Consider the following 15,755-nt stretch of genomic DNA (forward strand, 5'->3'; position numbering starts at 1 on the left):
ATGAACTATTGATGACATATTCATCAAATATGATTTATTTATTTTATTATTTTTTTAAAAGAGATTTTTGTTTTTTTTTTTTTTTTTTGACATATCCATGACGTAAGAACTACAGTGAAATGGTTTGTTGACATTACTTTTTTTTTATTATTATTTTTTTATCCTAAGAAAGTAAATACGTAATTGGTCCATATGGACTAGGGTAGCAAAGCACGCGCTCGGCCAACTGCCTCGTGGGGGCTCATAAAAGTCTCCTCATGCTGTACCGGACGCAGAAACGGAGACAGAAATTACTATAAGTAAGAGTTAAGGGCTAAAAAATTTAGTGAATAGGGGTCAATAGGCAATTTTTCTTTTTTTCTTTTTCCTTTTTTTTTTTAAATTTTTTTATCATATATATATATATATATATATTTTTTTTTTCTTTGTGAATTGTTGGGGAGGGGGGCATGGCCTATACCGGCCCCCCATTTCTCTTTTTGTCACGGGGTAGAGCAGCTTGGTAGCTCACAAAGCTCATAACCTTGAGGCCGTTATTGCCATCGGGTTGGCTGTCGGTCTTGCTTCTATCGGACTTGGGGTTGTCCTTGTCCCCACAGAATGAGCCTTTCCCTCTCTAACGAAAGAATCTTCGTGTCAGGTTTATGGGATCCAAGTGAGAAACGAGCTAGGCTAATAAAAGGCAGCGACAAATTTAGGGGAAGACCGATAGTGGCCCAGTCCCCATCCCCCCAAATTACAAGGAAAAAAAAATTTTAAGGTTAAAAAAAAAAAAAATTATTTTAAGGTATTTTTAGCCAATTGGTCTTCCAAAAAAAATTTTTAACCCTTAGTTCTCCCAAATTTAAAGCTGGCTCTGTCCTTGATAAAAGGGGTTGTCTGGTGCCCATAAAAAGTTTATGCCTTAATCACTTTACCTTACCATCATTATAGAAAATTCTCCTCCAATACTAACTTGGGCATTAGAAACAAATCACAGGTAAACTATCGACTCATTTAACCTCGTCTTTTCAGCTTGCGCTTCCCCTTAACTTGTGGTATGTGGTTAACTGTATCACCATAAATCATTAATTATATCAACTTTAAATCCTAGTTAATCCCTAATCGGACAATTTTTAATTTTAATTTTTTAATTTTTAAAACTATATATATATATATATATATATATATATATATGAGGAAGGCATCTCATAATTATTAGTTACTGTTGGGGATAAGCTGCAATATTTCAGCGCGGGATTGTTGCCAATAGAAATCCACGTTTTGGGGCCCACTTGTGTCGTTCCTTACGTAGTGATTAAGACTGGTGCTCCTTCCTCGAGACCAGACTAGAATCCGAGTCATTTGACAAAACTTCCACGTGCCAAAATAAAATTTTCCAACTTGACGGCCGCCTGAATGAGTGATGACTCACACTGCTGACGTTTCCCCGCGTGACGTCTGACCACTGTTCTTTCAAGACTCAAAGAAACAGTATATATAGTACCCCTCAAGAAGACAAGCCTTCTTCACCAGACAGCAGATATAACAATTTCTTCATGGTTTTCTTTGTCGCTAATAACTTGTCTGAGAAAAACATGAATCATCAGCAAAGTCAATCCACTTCAACTAAAATAGAAAGAAGGCTCATCGAAAAAAATAGGAGAAATCAAATGAAAATCCTCTACTCCAAGCTCAACGTTCTCCTCCCAAATCAGAATTCCAAGGTCTCCCCTCTCTCTCTCTCTCTCTCTCTCTGTGTGTGTGTAGATATAAATGTAAGAAGTAGGTAAGTACTGATGAATTATAATATATATTCAGGAGGCACTGCCACTGCCGGATCAAATAGATGAGGCAATAAGCCACATCAAAAGTCTAGAGACAAAGATGAAGAAATTCAAGGAGAAGAAGGAGAGCTTAATGGGGAGAAAAAGATCATACGCATGCACAAATTTTGAAGCAACATCATCAGCAGCCAGAATTAAAGCTCCCCAAATCGAAATTCGTGAAATGGGTTCCTCTCTTGAGGTCGTTTTGACAACGGGAAAAGATAATCAGTTCATCTTCAATGAAATTATTCACATTCTTCATGAAGAACAAGCAGAGGTCCTTAGTGCCAGCTATTCAGTTTCTGGGGACTCAATTTACCATATAGTGCATGCACAGGTATAATTATATATTTCTCAAAAACAGAAAAGAAAAAACGTTATATATATATATATATATATATATGTACATACATATATTTAAAGTTGTGGGCAATTTTTTGTGCAGATTGCGGGATCTTCATTAGATTTTGGAGTAACAAAAGTCACTGAAAGGCTGAAGAGTCTGATATATGGATCCACAAGCGACGTAGAATTACAGTCAGATCTGTGGGACTTTGATTACGATGTGCAGCCGGATTCATGGAATTTCTAAAGACGAAGCAATGTGAATCGTTGAAATTTTCATGATTTTTCAAAATAAGGTAGAAATTAAAGCTAAAAGCCTGTAAATTTCATGGTAGCCATGTATTCCTACGGATGATGACTAGTTTTAATGAAGAGATGATCTATTTATTTACTTCTGGATTCCAAAGTTAAATTATCAGCCCAGTAGTACAATATATATATATATAATACTCTATTTACAGGAAAGATAACTGAACAACTTCCATGAGATTTACGAATAATTCTCAACTCATAATTACTTACAAGAAATATAATTGTGATATTTACATAATTCATTAGGAGTATACAGAAGCTCGATCCCTCACATGGAGTTAATTTGTTAATCTAATCTGTCTTCCCTCTTTGATAAATAAAGCTAAATCTTAATAAAATAAGCATGCGTTTACACATATACAGAAACATTACAACCTAGCAAATTATAGTGAAGGAGCATATATATATATATATATATATATATATAGAGAGAGAGAGAGAGAGAGAGAGAGAGAGAATTTGAGCTAGTTTAGATTTTATTTTGAAGGTCATATAATTTGTAATGGATTTTCTATAAGAGACAATCCTAACTCACATAAAATATAAAAGGAGCCTCTATATATCAGAAGGGGAAAACACAAAAGATGGTAAAATCTTGGAGAATTATTGGATTCTGATTGTCATAACACAGAAACATATATACCTTAAAAGTTTCCCTTTTTCATTCGCTTTTAATAAATTATAGTGAATTGAAGGAGCATAGACAATTTAAACTAGTTTACATTTTATTTTGAAGGTCATATGATCATTTGCAATGGATTTTAGATCTGTAAGAGACAATCCTAACTGACATAAAATATAAAAGGAGCTTCTATATATCAGAAGGGGCAAACACAAAAAAAGGTAAAATCTAGGACAATTATTGGATTCTGATTGTCAAATATACCTTAAAATTTTCCCTTTCTCATCCGCTTTGAATAAATTTTATCCTTTCTCTAACCTTCTATATCTTAGCAGGTCTCAATTCCATGGGTTAATTAAAATACTTGATCACAATCTAATTAGATGGTCTTGTTCTTCTATTTTTGCACCTTGTTTTGTTTTTTTGATCACTCTTTTCCATGTGATTTGATGCATCATGTCTCAAAGGTTGAAGCCGTGACAGTTGTTCTTGAAGACACTAGCTTGCAGTTTGGTCTTTTAGTTTCTAGCCAAAGCCGACCATGAACTTGATTGGCCATTACAACCAAAGTTCTGATACAGAACTGATACCAGAAAATAAAGAAAAAGCAAAACTAGAAGAACAATACCAACTATCCAAACTTTGAGAATTATAATGAATACTCACTCCCAAATAGTATCAAATAATACCCAAAATCACAAGCAACTTTCAAAGATTATCAAAATTCCCAATCTACCAAAAAAATAACGAATAATTTATTAAAGTATTGATTAAGTGATTAAATTTATTTTAGAAATATAAAATTTTTCTTCTAAAAAACCAAAGTCGTAAGACTTGTAACCTTTTATAAAACTTGAATGAAAAACAATACATATAGCATTTCTTTATACTCTCCAAGTAAAATAAAACTTAAAAGAATACCCTTATAACTTGGAGAGAAAGAAAAACAAATTACTAGACTAACCGCTTGAAACTTGGACTCAAACCAAAATATTTTCCTGGAGACATATATAACACGAGAAAAAGTTAAGAAAGCTTTAATCGTTGGTGACCTCAAATGCTCAGTAGAAACTTCCATCATTCATGACCTCAAACGCTCGATTAATACTTCGAGCGCTAGCACTACAAAAAAAAATAACAAATTAGTGACATGTGAATAATGACTATTTATGCCAAAAAAAAAAAAAAAAAAGGGTCAATATTCATTTAGCGACACATGGTAAAAGGCTTATGTATTGGGTTTGAAATTAGAAATAGTGTTGTTCACTGTGCAAACTTTTACTACTGAAGCGATGCCTAATAGTGTCGTTTTGGTAAAATGACACTAAGCCAAACGTCACTAAGCCATCATTTTTTTGTAGTGTAGGTGGATACTTCGATCGTTTGTGACCTCAAATGTTCACCGTGAAGGGTGAGGATTTGAGGCGCAACAATATCTTCCAATCTACACCATGTGAGGAAAAGTGTGCATACTTGTTATTGATATGGGAATTTGCAAAAATGTAGTGTCGGAGAAAGCGGTAAGGAAGTTGAATTTGGAAAAGTCTCCTACTGAAATTATTCACATTCTTGATGAAGAACAAGCAGAGGTCCTTAATTAATGGCAGTTCATTCTGGGGACTCAATGTTTCATGCACTCTTTATCATTTCTCAAGAAAACGTTATGTATTAGGCTGTTTCGCTGATTTGTAGGCGAGGAAAGCTTCACTTCATTCTACCCACCATCTCTCCAGTATCTTCACTTCATCATTTTGATTTTTTCAAAAAATAAATAAATAAAAAATAAAACAAAGAAGTAAAGAGAGAAGAGATGGTGGGTAGAATGCAAGAAATCATTCTCCTTTGTAGGCAGATCGCCCAATCTTGATTGGATTTTGGGGATATAAAAGTCACCGAAAACTGAAATGTCTGATTTTCGGACGAATCCAGCAACGATGCGCGTAAAATTACAGTAAGATCTGTGGGACTTTGATTATGATGTCCAGCCTGATTCATGCAATTTCTAAAGACGATGCAATGTTGTTACAAAATAAATAAATAAATAAAGACGATGCAATTTGAATCGTTGAATTTTTTGAGGTAGATATGATTTTTTCAAAATAAGGGTATAAATTAAAGCTAAAAGCCTGTAAATTTCATGGTAGCCATGTATTTCTACGTAGGGATGATGACTAATTTAAATGACGAGATGCTCATTTCTCTACCTTTGGAATCCAATGTTTTTCAGCTCTAGCGACTTCTAGGCGATGAGGTGTTAGTCTTTTTTTTTTTTTTTTGTTTTTTTAAAGGACACAAATTTCATACAAATTAATTTGGAGGAAATTTTTTTTAACCTACTCTAATAAGTGTCAAATGTCATTCAATATTTTTATGTTTCTAAAAATTTAATGTCTGGGTCCCTAGATTAGTGGAATGATAATAAATAATGGTAAATATTAAAAAAAAAAAAAAGTGAGCATGACACTTATCACCTATTAGAGTGGGTTCAAGAAAATTTCCTCCAAACCGATTTGGATAAAATTTATGTGCTTTCTAAAACGACTATAGAAAAAACGACATCAAAGGTCTTCGATAAAGTAATCCATGTATGAAATAAATTAAAAATATATATATATCTTACTTGACGACTTATTGTAACTTGATTTCAAGATTATTTACTCATATTTCTCTTGCTAATTAACTAGCTAGCTTGCCATCACTCACACAATCAACAATTTGATTTCAAACTGGTATAAATTATTTGTAAGAAACAATATAATATTCTTACACAATGCTTCTAAAAGGCCTAACCCTAACAATTTGATTTCAATTTTAAATTTTAACATTCCATGAAGCCAACATCGGACACATTTACTCCATACGCTTTTGGAACCTTGGCATAATGCAGAAAAAAAAGCAAAACTTGTTCATAACTGGGCTGATTTAGATTACACTCCCCCCCCCAAAAAAAAAAAAAAAAAAAAAAAAAAATCAAATTAAATCAAATGATTTGGCTACTTGATGTCTGTGCTTAAAACTAGCTTAGTATAAAGGACATAGTTTTCTTTTAAACTGGGTTTGAGGAACTTTCACCAACCTAGTTTATGTTGGGTTGAGTTTCCCTCTTAAGTGGATGATGGCCCAAACTTGTATAGCTCATGTGGGTTTTTATTAAACCCATATGGAAAGGCCCATTTGAGATAGGGTTTGCTAAACCTAATATCATTTTTTGTTGCAAATAATAATAATAATAATAATAATAATAATAATAATAATAAAGAGAGATACAAGCAGCCCCTAGAGAAAGAGAGGGAAAGGGCTTCAAAAAACCAGAATCTGGAAATTCCGTCTAGCCTTGTTCTATTGCTCCGATCGACAAGCATTTGTGGTCTGATTGAGCTAAAATTTTGCAAGGCTATTCATGACACGTGATTCTTCATTGTGAACAGTAGAGATTGGATTCTGAGCATTCTGTATCGATTTTTGAGCCCATGAATAGTAACCTCTGTTTGGGTGAGATCTTTTTTTATTTTTTGTAGAAGTTGATTTGTGCCAAGAAATTGTATTTCTTGAAGGATAGCTGGTAATTGTATGCCCCTAGTTGAGACTAGAGAAGACTCATGTATTCTCGTTATTGTTGATAGTGGAATTGTTTGAGTGGACTACGGTCCCGTGGTTTTTTCTTCTCACACTAGGAAGGTTTTCCACGTAAAAATTGTGTCTTATGCTTGTGGTGTTTGGATATATATTTTCTGCATATATATTGCTCTATTTTATAGTTTCCTATAGATTCACACAAAGAGGGAGTTTGTGTATTTTTGTTTCACCCAACAAAGTGGTATCAAGGCTAGGTATGATCGAGTGCACTTAAGTGATTATTATTCTGTTAAATATCTTGTGTTGAATTATGGAGGCTAATCTAAGTAGAAATGTGTCTTTGAATGGATCAAATTATCATATATGGAAAGGTAAAATGGAAGACCTACTTTATGTGAAGCAATTTGATTTACCTGTTTTTGCTGTTGAGAAGCCAGACAATAAATTTGAAGAAGAATGGACTTTGATGCATAGACAAGTCTGTGGATATCTTAGGCAGTAGGTAGATGATAATGTTTTGAATCATATTGATGGTGAGACACATGCACGCACACTTTGGAAAAAACTTGAGGAGTTGTATGCCCGTAAGACTGAAAATAATAAAATGTTTCTGATGAAGCAATTGATGTATTTGATATACCAAGATGGAACTCCCTTAATAGATCACTTGAACACTTTCGAAAGAATTATTAATCAACTAGCTAGGATGGGTATCAAGTTTGATGATGAGGTTCAGGGGTTGTGTTTACTTGGTACATTGTCGGACTCTTGGGAGACATTTAGAATGTTATTATATAACTCAGTTCCAAATGGTGTAATCAATATGGATCTGGCTAAAAGTAGTGTATTGAATGAAGAGATGAGAAGAAAATCACAAAGGTCCTCTTCACAGTTAGAAGTTTTGATTACAGAAAGAAGGGGCAAAAGTAAGAGTAGAGGTTCGAAGAATATAGATAAATATAGAAACAAGTCAAACCGGTTTGCTAATGTTGAGTGTCATCACTGTGGCATGAAAGGGCTCATCATGAAGCATTGCAGAAAATTGAAGAGAGAGAACAAAGAGAAAGGGAAGGAGACAAAAAATGACGATGGCAAGAATGATGATCGAGTTGCCACCACTACTTTTAGAGACTTCTTCATTGTTTATGATGATGATGTCATTAATTTTGCATGCCTTGAGACCAGCTGGGTGATTGATAGTGGCACCTCAATTCATGTTACATCTCAACAGGATTTCTTCACGTCCTATACTGCCAGTGACTTTGGGACAATAAAGATGGAAAATGATGGCTTGGCCAAAATTGTTGGTATTGGAGATGTGTGCTTGGAGATGAGTAATGGCATGAAGTTAGTTCTGAGTGATGTGAAGCATATTCCTGACATCCGTTTGAACTTAATTTCTGTAGGTAAACTTGATGATGATGGGTATTGCAACACCTTTCGTAATGGTTAGTGGAAGCTCACTAAAGGTGCTATGTATGTTGCTCAAGCCTAGAAGTTTTCTACTTGTACATGCTACAGGCAAAACTCTCCAAAGACATTATTAATGCAATGGATGATGAGTCTTCAGTAGAGTTGTGGCATAAGAGACTTGCCCACATGAGTGAGAAAGGCTTGGCAATATTGGCCAAGAAGAATATTCTATCTAGGATGAAGAGTGCATCTTTGAAAAAGTGAACACATTGTTTGGCGGGGAAGCAAAATGGAGTCTCCTGCAAGAGTTCCCCCTCCACAAGAAAGCCAAGTATACTTGATCTTGTACATTCAGATATCTCTGGCCCTATGAAGACTAGTATACTTAGTGGCTGCCTTTACATTGTGAGCTTCATAGATGATCATTCAAAGAAGTTGTGGGTATATACCTTGAAAAGAAAAGATCAGGTATTGGATGTGTTTAAGCAATTTCAGGCCTTAGCTGAGAGACAAACTGGAAAGAAGCTGAGGTGCATCAAAACAGATAATGGAAGAGAGTATTTGGGTCCTTTTGATGAATATTGTAGGCAACAGGGTATTCGGCATCAAAGGACACCTTCGAAAACTCCTCAATTGAATGGCTTAGCTGCAAAGATGAACAGAACACAAGTTGAGAGAGTAAAGTGCTTGCTGTCACAAGCACAATTACCAAACTCCTTTTGGGGGGAGGCTTTAAGTACATCAGTACATGTTCTTAATCTCACACCATGTGTCCCTCTTCAGTTTAATGTACCAAATAGGTTTTGGACTGGCAGAGATGTTTCTTATGATCATTTGCACGTCTTTGGATGTAAGACATTTGTGCATATTCCCAAAGATGAGAGGTTAAAGCTGGATGTAAAGACCCAGCAGTTTATATTCCTAAGCTATAGCCTAGATGAGTTTGGTTACAGATTGTATGATCTAGTTGAGAAGAAACTAGTGAGAAGCCGAGATATTGTATTTATGGAAGATCAAACCATATATGATATTGAGAAGACAGAAAAGGCAGTGCCTTACTACAGTGATGGTTTGATTGACTTGGATCTGGCTCATTTGACAGATTTGCTAGCACAGGTTGAACATGATATTCAAAATGACCAGCAGGGTCCTGGTGATACTGATGTTCCTTTACAGGATGCAACTCATGATCAGTTGCCAATACTAGAGATACCAATAGACGTTCCACTCAAGAGGTCTACCAGAGACCGATATCCTTCCATTCGGTATTCTGTAGATGAGTTCGTGTTACTAACTAACGGGGGAGAGCCCGAGTGTTATGCAAAAGCCATGGAAGATGAACATAAGTTAGAGTGGGTTGATGCTATGCAAGATGAGATTAAGTCATTGCAAGACAATCACACTTTTGAGTTGGTGAAGTTGCCTAAAGGCAAGAGAGCTTTGATGAACAGGTAAATTTACAGGGTGAACCAGGAAGAATACACTTCACAACCACAGTACAAAGCTAGACTAGTTGTCAAGGGATTCAAGCAGAGAAAAGGTATTGACTTTTATGAGATTTTCTCTCATGTTGTAAAGATGTCATCCATTCGCGTTGTTCTTGGTTTAGCAGCTAGCCTAGACTTAGAGATTGAATAGATGGATGTGAAAATTGCCTTCCTTCATGGTGATTTGGAGGAGGAGATTTATATGGAGCAGCCAGAGGGTTTCATAGTGAAAGGAAAAGAGGACTATGTGTGTCAGCTTAAGAAAAGCCTCTATGGTTTGAAGCAGGCACCCAGGCAATGGTATAAGAAGTTTGAGTCTGTTATGGAGGAGCAAGGCTACAGGAAGACTACTTCTGATCACTGTGTTTTTGTGTAAAAATTTTCTGATGATGATTTTATTATCCTATTGCTTTATGTTGATGATATGTTGATTGTTGGCATGAATTCTTTTAGAATTGACAGGTTGAAGAAGTAGTTAAGTCAGTCCTTTGCAATGAAGGACTTGGGGCTAGCTAAGTAGATTCCTGGGGTTCGTATTCATAGATGCAGAAATGATAAGCTGTTTATATCACAGGAGCAATACATTGAGAATGTGCTTGAGAGGTTCAACATGAACAAGGCTAAAAAGGTTAGCTCTCCTTTTGTTACATACTTTAAGTTGAGCACAAAAAGGAAGATATGAAAAGAATCCCATATGCCTCAGCAGTAGGAAGCTTGATGTATGCAATGGTTTGTACGAGGCCAGGCATAGCCCCTGCAGTTGGTGTTGTTAGCTGATTTCTTTCAGATCCGGGAAGAGAACATTGGAATGCGATAAAGTGGATTATAAGATATCTGTAAGGCACTTCCAAGTTGAGTCTTAGCTTTGGGAGTGGCAAACCAATGTTGGTTGGCTATACAAATTCTAATATGGCAGGAGATGTGGATACCCGTAAGTCTACTTCGGGTTATTTGATCACTTTCTCAGGAGGGACTGTTTCTTGACAGTTGAGGTTACAAAAGTGTATTGCATTTTCTACAACTGAAGCAGAGTTGATTGCAGTAACAAAAGCTTGTAAAGAGTTGCTATGGATGAAAAAGTTTTTGAGGGAGTTTGGTTTCAAGCAACAGCAATATGTGTTGTTTTGTGATAATCAAAGTACTATTCACCTTGCTAAGAACTCTTCATTTCATTCGAGATCGAAACACATCGATGAAGGTACCATTGGGTAAGAGAAACTCTTAATGGCAAGTTGCTAGCACTTGAGAAAATTCACACTAATGATAATGGCTCTTATATGTTAACGAATGCTCTAGCAAGGGAGAAGCTTGAGACTTGTTGCTCGATCGCCGGGATGGCAAATCCCTCCACCTAGTCAGGAAGGGGGAGATTTGTTGGATTGGGTTTCACTCTTAAGTGAAGGATGGCCCAAACTTCTGTAGCCCATGTGTGTTTTTATTAAACCCATATGGAGATGCCCATTTGGGATAGGCTTTGCTAAACTTGATATTCTTTGTTGTTGCAAAAAAAAAAAAAAAAAAAAAAAAAGAGGGTACAAGCAGCCGCCAGAGAAAGAGAGAAAGAGCTTCAAAAAACCAGAATCTGGAAATTCCGTCCAGCCTTGTTCTATAGTTCCGATTGACAAGCGTTTGTGGTCTGATTAAGCTAAAATTTTGCATGGATGTTCATGACACGTGACTCTTCATTGTGAACAGTAGAGATTGGATTCCGACATTCTGTATTGGTTTTTGAGCCCGTGAACAGTACCTTTGCTTGGGTGAGATCTTTCTCTATTTCTTGTAGAAATTGATTTGTGCCAATAAATTGTATTTCTTGAAGGATAGCTGCTGATTGTATGTCTCTTGTTGAGACTAGAGAAGACTCATGTATTTCCGTTATTGTTGATAGTGAAATTGTTTGAGTGGACTACAAATCCGTGGTTTTTCCTTCTCACATTGAAAAATCCGTGTGTCTTGTGCTTGTGGTGTTTAGATATATATTTTCCGCATATATATTGCTCTATTTTATAATTTCCTATAGATTTACACAAAAAGAGAGTTTGTGTATTGTTGTTTCTCCCAACAGTTTATAACATCCTAAGATAAACTGGAATTGAGATTCCTTAAAATTTTATAAAGAATTTCCTGCTTCTTTATATTTTCTCTGTATTTAGAAGATGATATATATGTGAATGAAAGGGATGGAAGGATAAGAGAGAGAAATGGATGATGGGAGAATGAGTTGGATGAATCCAAGGGTACTATTATTTAGCTTTCGAGACCTCAATGTATCTCCGGGTTACAGAATACAAACAAAGCACACGCTAATTTCCTGAAAATCTCAGTTGAGCTTATTGCCTTTACACGTGCAATCATCCTCAACCATTCACTAACTGCTAAACAATAATCTAACAGACTAACAACCCCAATAATTGAAGCCCAATTATTAACAGCCCATCAGTTGAAGCCCAACTGATTAACAATTCTAACATATTGAAGCCCACTGTAATAGCCCAATTTGCAGCCCACAAGAATAATGCTCTCCAGCTTTCCTATTGAACCACACCTCTTATGCCACGTGTCCAACCTGCTTGATATTTTCTAGACCTCTCTTTTCTCACGCAAGCCACTTTCAACCCTACAACATCTTCTTCCTTTCTTCTTCTTAGCCAAGCCGCCATAGCCGCAACCTCAGGTTTAATCTCACCAATTAAATCCTAACAAAATCCTTTTAAATTTGTAATTCTCAAATTTATAAATCTCAACCATCTATTTCATTTAAACATTTAAAATAAGTCATATTTTAAAATTTAATGCAATGGATGAGACTAACTTCCTCATTTAATGATATGGGTAAGAGTAGCTTCCTTATCAAATTTTAAAATATGACTTACTTTAAATGTTTAGATGGCTAAAATTTATAAATTTAATAATCTTAAATTTAAAAAGAATTTTAGGAGATCTCAATTTGACAAACTGTAGTACGTAGTTATTGCCTCTAATGTGATGTTTGTCGGAGTGCCTCATCCATCAATCCTCGCTCAATCATCGGCAGTCAAGCCATGCATGCCCAATCTTTTTTCATATTCTTCTCTAAAAGCTTTATTGTTGTTCCATTGGGAAAAGAATTTTTCAACCTAATCATGGAAACACAAGTTCTAAAAAGGAAGACTTTAAAAGGGTATATAGGGAGTCAAAAGCAATTGATCAAACCTGTTCTTGAGACAATTCCTCAAGGGTTGCTACATCTTTCTTTTGAGCAAGTTTTCTGGCATTTTGTAAGAGCGACCGGTATTGGTAGTTGCAGGAACTCTGAAATCATGAAGAAGACTAATCAGAGAGCATATATAGTAATGTGTAAAAGAGAATTACTCGTCTGTAATACATTAAGATAATACAATATATATGTGTTATTTTATTTTGAGTAATATACTCTAATCCACTTTCTTTATTTAGGATATATAATGTAATATAATCAAAAATTTATTAAATCAAAAAATGTAGGGTAATCAAGTATATATATGCTACAAGCATTTCCATATTAGGGTAGTCGTATTAGTTTTATGTATTAGATTTATATTATGTTAGTATAAGTCGACTAACCCTAATCGCATTAGGGTTATGATAATATTTCAATAAGAGCGGTTTACTCAGCCCTAACTCTCTTATGTAATATGTAATGAATAATTAATCTCAAATCTTGTGTTTGAAAGATTCTCTTAGAATCTAAGGTTTAAATTCCCTTACAACCTTATTTATCCAATTACAAACTTAAGTTCGTAATTAACAATATATTCTAACAAGAGGCGCATGAAGAGAAATGTTGAAGAGATAATGATGTCGTACACAAATTAACTACAACTTACATTTTACCCAAACCAAAAAAAAAAAAAAAAAAAAAAAAATCTATAAATTAAACCAGTTAAAACTAAATTAAAATACCTCCTCATCAAGCAGTTTACTCCGTTGAAGAATGCATTCGAACATTTCATTCTTTCTGTGGCGTGCAACTTCTAATTGCTTCTGCAGAGATTTTATATCTTCTCTTATTTTCTTCAATTCTCTCTGATCACGCCGCTTAATCAGTTGAAGAATGGTCCTTCTTGAGGATGTTTCTTTCATTTCTCCATCTAATTCAGTAACTAAAAGCTGCAATAACGTACAGGAAACTTGGTTAATTTTTAATTTTTACATTTTTTTTTTTTTTTTTTTTTTTTAAATTCAAGTTGAGGTTTATAGGAGGAGTATATATTTTATTTACTTTAATTTTGTCTTGTATGGCTTGTTTTGAACCCAAAGAGGTCCAAAGCTTTCCTTTGACTGCAGCTGTGGCAATAGCTTTCTCTTTTAAACATGTAAGCTGATTTTTTTCTTTTATGATCCGCTCTTGATCCCCATCTTTATTATTAAACATCCAATCCCACCTTTCACGGCGATGAAACCCCCATATCTGCAAAACAAAAGAATAGAAATAGGAAAGATGATCAATTTAAGGTTACAAGACAAAAGAATTCACTTGAGAAAATTTAATATTTCACACATATATATATATATATATATATATATATATATATATATATATATATATATATATATGTTGAATCTTACAGCATCATCAAGCTCATCTAATGAGAAACATGAACTGGGGGCTTTCTGGTTTCTTGCATTGATGTCTTTTAAGAGCTTCTTTTCCTCGGACAAAGTGTTTCTTCCATGTAGCATCCGGAAATGCAACTTCTGTATAAATTAATGTCAACATATATATAGTGCTTGAATATATACACTAGACAAGATGAAAATAAAAAAATATCGAATAAATATATAATGTTGATCATTAATTCTTACATTCTTGTCAAGGTCTTGTAATGATGAGCATGAATTACGTGATCTTCCCCGGTATGATTGCTTTTCAGAATACAGCTTGTCTAGGGCTTGTTGCAGAAGATCATCATCAAATTCTCCCTTCTTTTGGAAAAGAAGAAAATCAGAAAACTAAAAATAAAATATATATTAATTCATTTTGGTAATTCATTAATTCTTACATTAATATCAAGCACTCGCTTTGAAGAGCATGATTTGCTAGCCCTCCCCCGGTATGCATTATTTGCAAAACACAGCTTTTCCAGAGTTAGTTTATGAAAATTCAAGTGCTTCCCCCCCCAGTCCACACTGTTTCCGAATCCATTATTATTATCTCGATAGTTAAGCCTAGAAACCAGCCGATCCTGATCAGCCTGTTGACAAAGTTCAGCAAAATAATTAACATTCTCTTACATCATTTAACTTCTTCTTTGAATTGGAATTAAATCCAATATTTTCAAGGATTATATAAGATGGTATCTAACATACCTTTCTCTCTTTTATGTTTCTGGAGATTTCAAGCTGCTCTTGCCTCATCTTTTCCATCAGGTTTTTGGCCTCTTCGATTCTAACTTCCAAATTTGATGACCATAATTTAACGAAATAGAATCGATGGACTTTCATGGTATTAGCATGCCCTTCTTCAACAACATTAATCCTTAGTGGCTCCTGGTTTTGTTCCTCCATTGTTATGATTTTTCCTGATTTTCAGAGACTAGGAAAATCTAGTCAAGCCTACATTCATAATGCGTGCATAACATTTGAAAGTTACCAAATTTAACTAAATATACATAAATGAAAACAAAACAACGTACAGTCATATGTATATATATAAAATATCAAAACATGTTGGCCGGACTGTAAAAACTAATTAAGAGAATATATAGTAGAATTTCATTACGTGAAAATGCAACCATCAACTTCATGTATTATATGCCTTCTGAAGATAAAGACACATATGCATATATACCTGATAAATTTTTACCTTAAAAAGGCAAATATTAGAATACGTGAAAATGGTGAAAATGGAGATCGCACATATTAAACACCGATTGCATCTATATATTAAATTTCAAAACAAAAACATTAATGTTAACATATTAATCAGATAATTAAATTTATTGTTTTATATCTGCCTAATTTTTCGAGATTTAACTTGGTATCGGATATTTATTTCAACTTAAATTTTTAAAATAATTAATAATTACTATATTTTCTTTGTAGTGGTCGACCTAAATGTCACGCGACTATATTAACTAGATGTTAGGGGATCAGTAAAAAATAGGCACAATTACAAAATCAACTGCTACTATACAAAGAACAAAAATGGAAATCAAACATAATTAAATAGAC

At 34.5% G+C, this 15,755-nt stretch overlaps 2 protein-coding genes across 2 annotated transcripts; one reads left to right on the top strand and one right to left on the bottom strand.

Moving 5' to 3' along the window:
* Positions 1-1,532: 1,532 nt before the first annotated feature.
* On the top strand, positions 1,533-2,524 carry LOC132183326 (transcription factor bHLH162). Its single transcript, XM_059596738.1, has 3 exons — positions 1,533-1,706; positions 1,801-2,145; positions 2,254-2,524. The coding sequence occupies exons 1-3, from the start codon at positions 1,539-1,541 to the stop codon at positions 2,398-2,400; spliced, it is 660 nt and encodes a 219-aa protein (XP_059452721.1). The 5' UTR covers positions 1,533-1,538; the 3' UTR covers positions 2,401-2,524.
* Positions 2,525-12,583: 10,059 nt separating this feature from the next.
* Positions 12,584-15,089, bottom strand: LOC132181741 (proton pump-interactor BIP103-like). The gene is made up of 8 exons (XM_088516709.1): positions 14,892-15,089; positions 14,585-14,776; positions 14,151-14,279; positions 13,804-13,992; positions 13,616-13,691; positions 13,485-13,582; positions 12,756-12,854; positions 12,584-12,679 (listed from the first exon to the last, which is right to left on the bottom strand). Exons 1-8 carry the CDS (start codon positions 15,087-15,089, stop codon positions 12,584-12,586), a joined length of 1,077 nt encoding a protein of 358 aa, XP_088372835.1.
* Between the last annotated feature and the right edge of the window lie 666 nt (positions 15,090-15,755).

Source organism: Corylus avellana, chromosome 5 (assembly GCF_965113065.1).
Source record: "Corylus avellana chromosome 5, dhCorAvel1.hap1.2, whole genome shotgun sequence".
Classification (NCBI taxonomy): domain Eukaryota; kingdom Viridiplantae; phylum Streptophyta; class Magnoliopsida; order Fagales; family Betulaceae; genus Corylus; species Corylus avellana.

Excerpts from the sequence above, each read along its gene's own strand:
- LOC132181741 (XM_088516709.1), bottom strand. The coding sequence starts at position 15,089 with ATGGAGGAACAAAACCAGGAGCCACTAAGGATTAATGTTGTTGAAGAA. Across the intron at positions 14,280-14,584 it reads AGCGAGTGCTTGATATTAAT|AAGTTGCATTTCCGGATGCT; the intron begins GTAAGAATTAAT and ends TAATTTATACAG. Across the intron at positions 13,993-14,150 it reads TAGATGAGCTTGATGATGCT|ATATGGGGGTTTCATCGCCG; the intron begins GTAAGATTCAAC and ends TTTGTTTTGCAG.
- LOC132183326 (XM_059596738.1), top strand. The coding sequence starts at position 1,539 with ATGGTTTTCTTTGTCGCTAATAACTTGTCTGAGAAAAACATGAATCAT. Across the intron at positions 1,707-1,800 it reads TCCCAAATCAGAATTCCAAG|GAGGCACTGCCACTGCCGGA; the intron begins GTCTCCCCTCTC and ends ATATATATTCAG. Across the intron at positions 2,146-2,253 it reads ACCATATAGTGCATGCACAG|ATTGCGGGATCTTCATTAGA; the intron begins GTATAATTATAT and ends TTTTTTGTGCAG.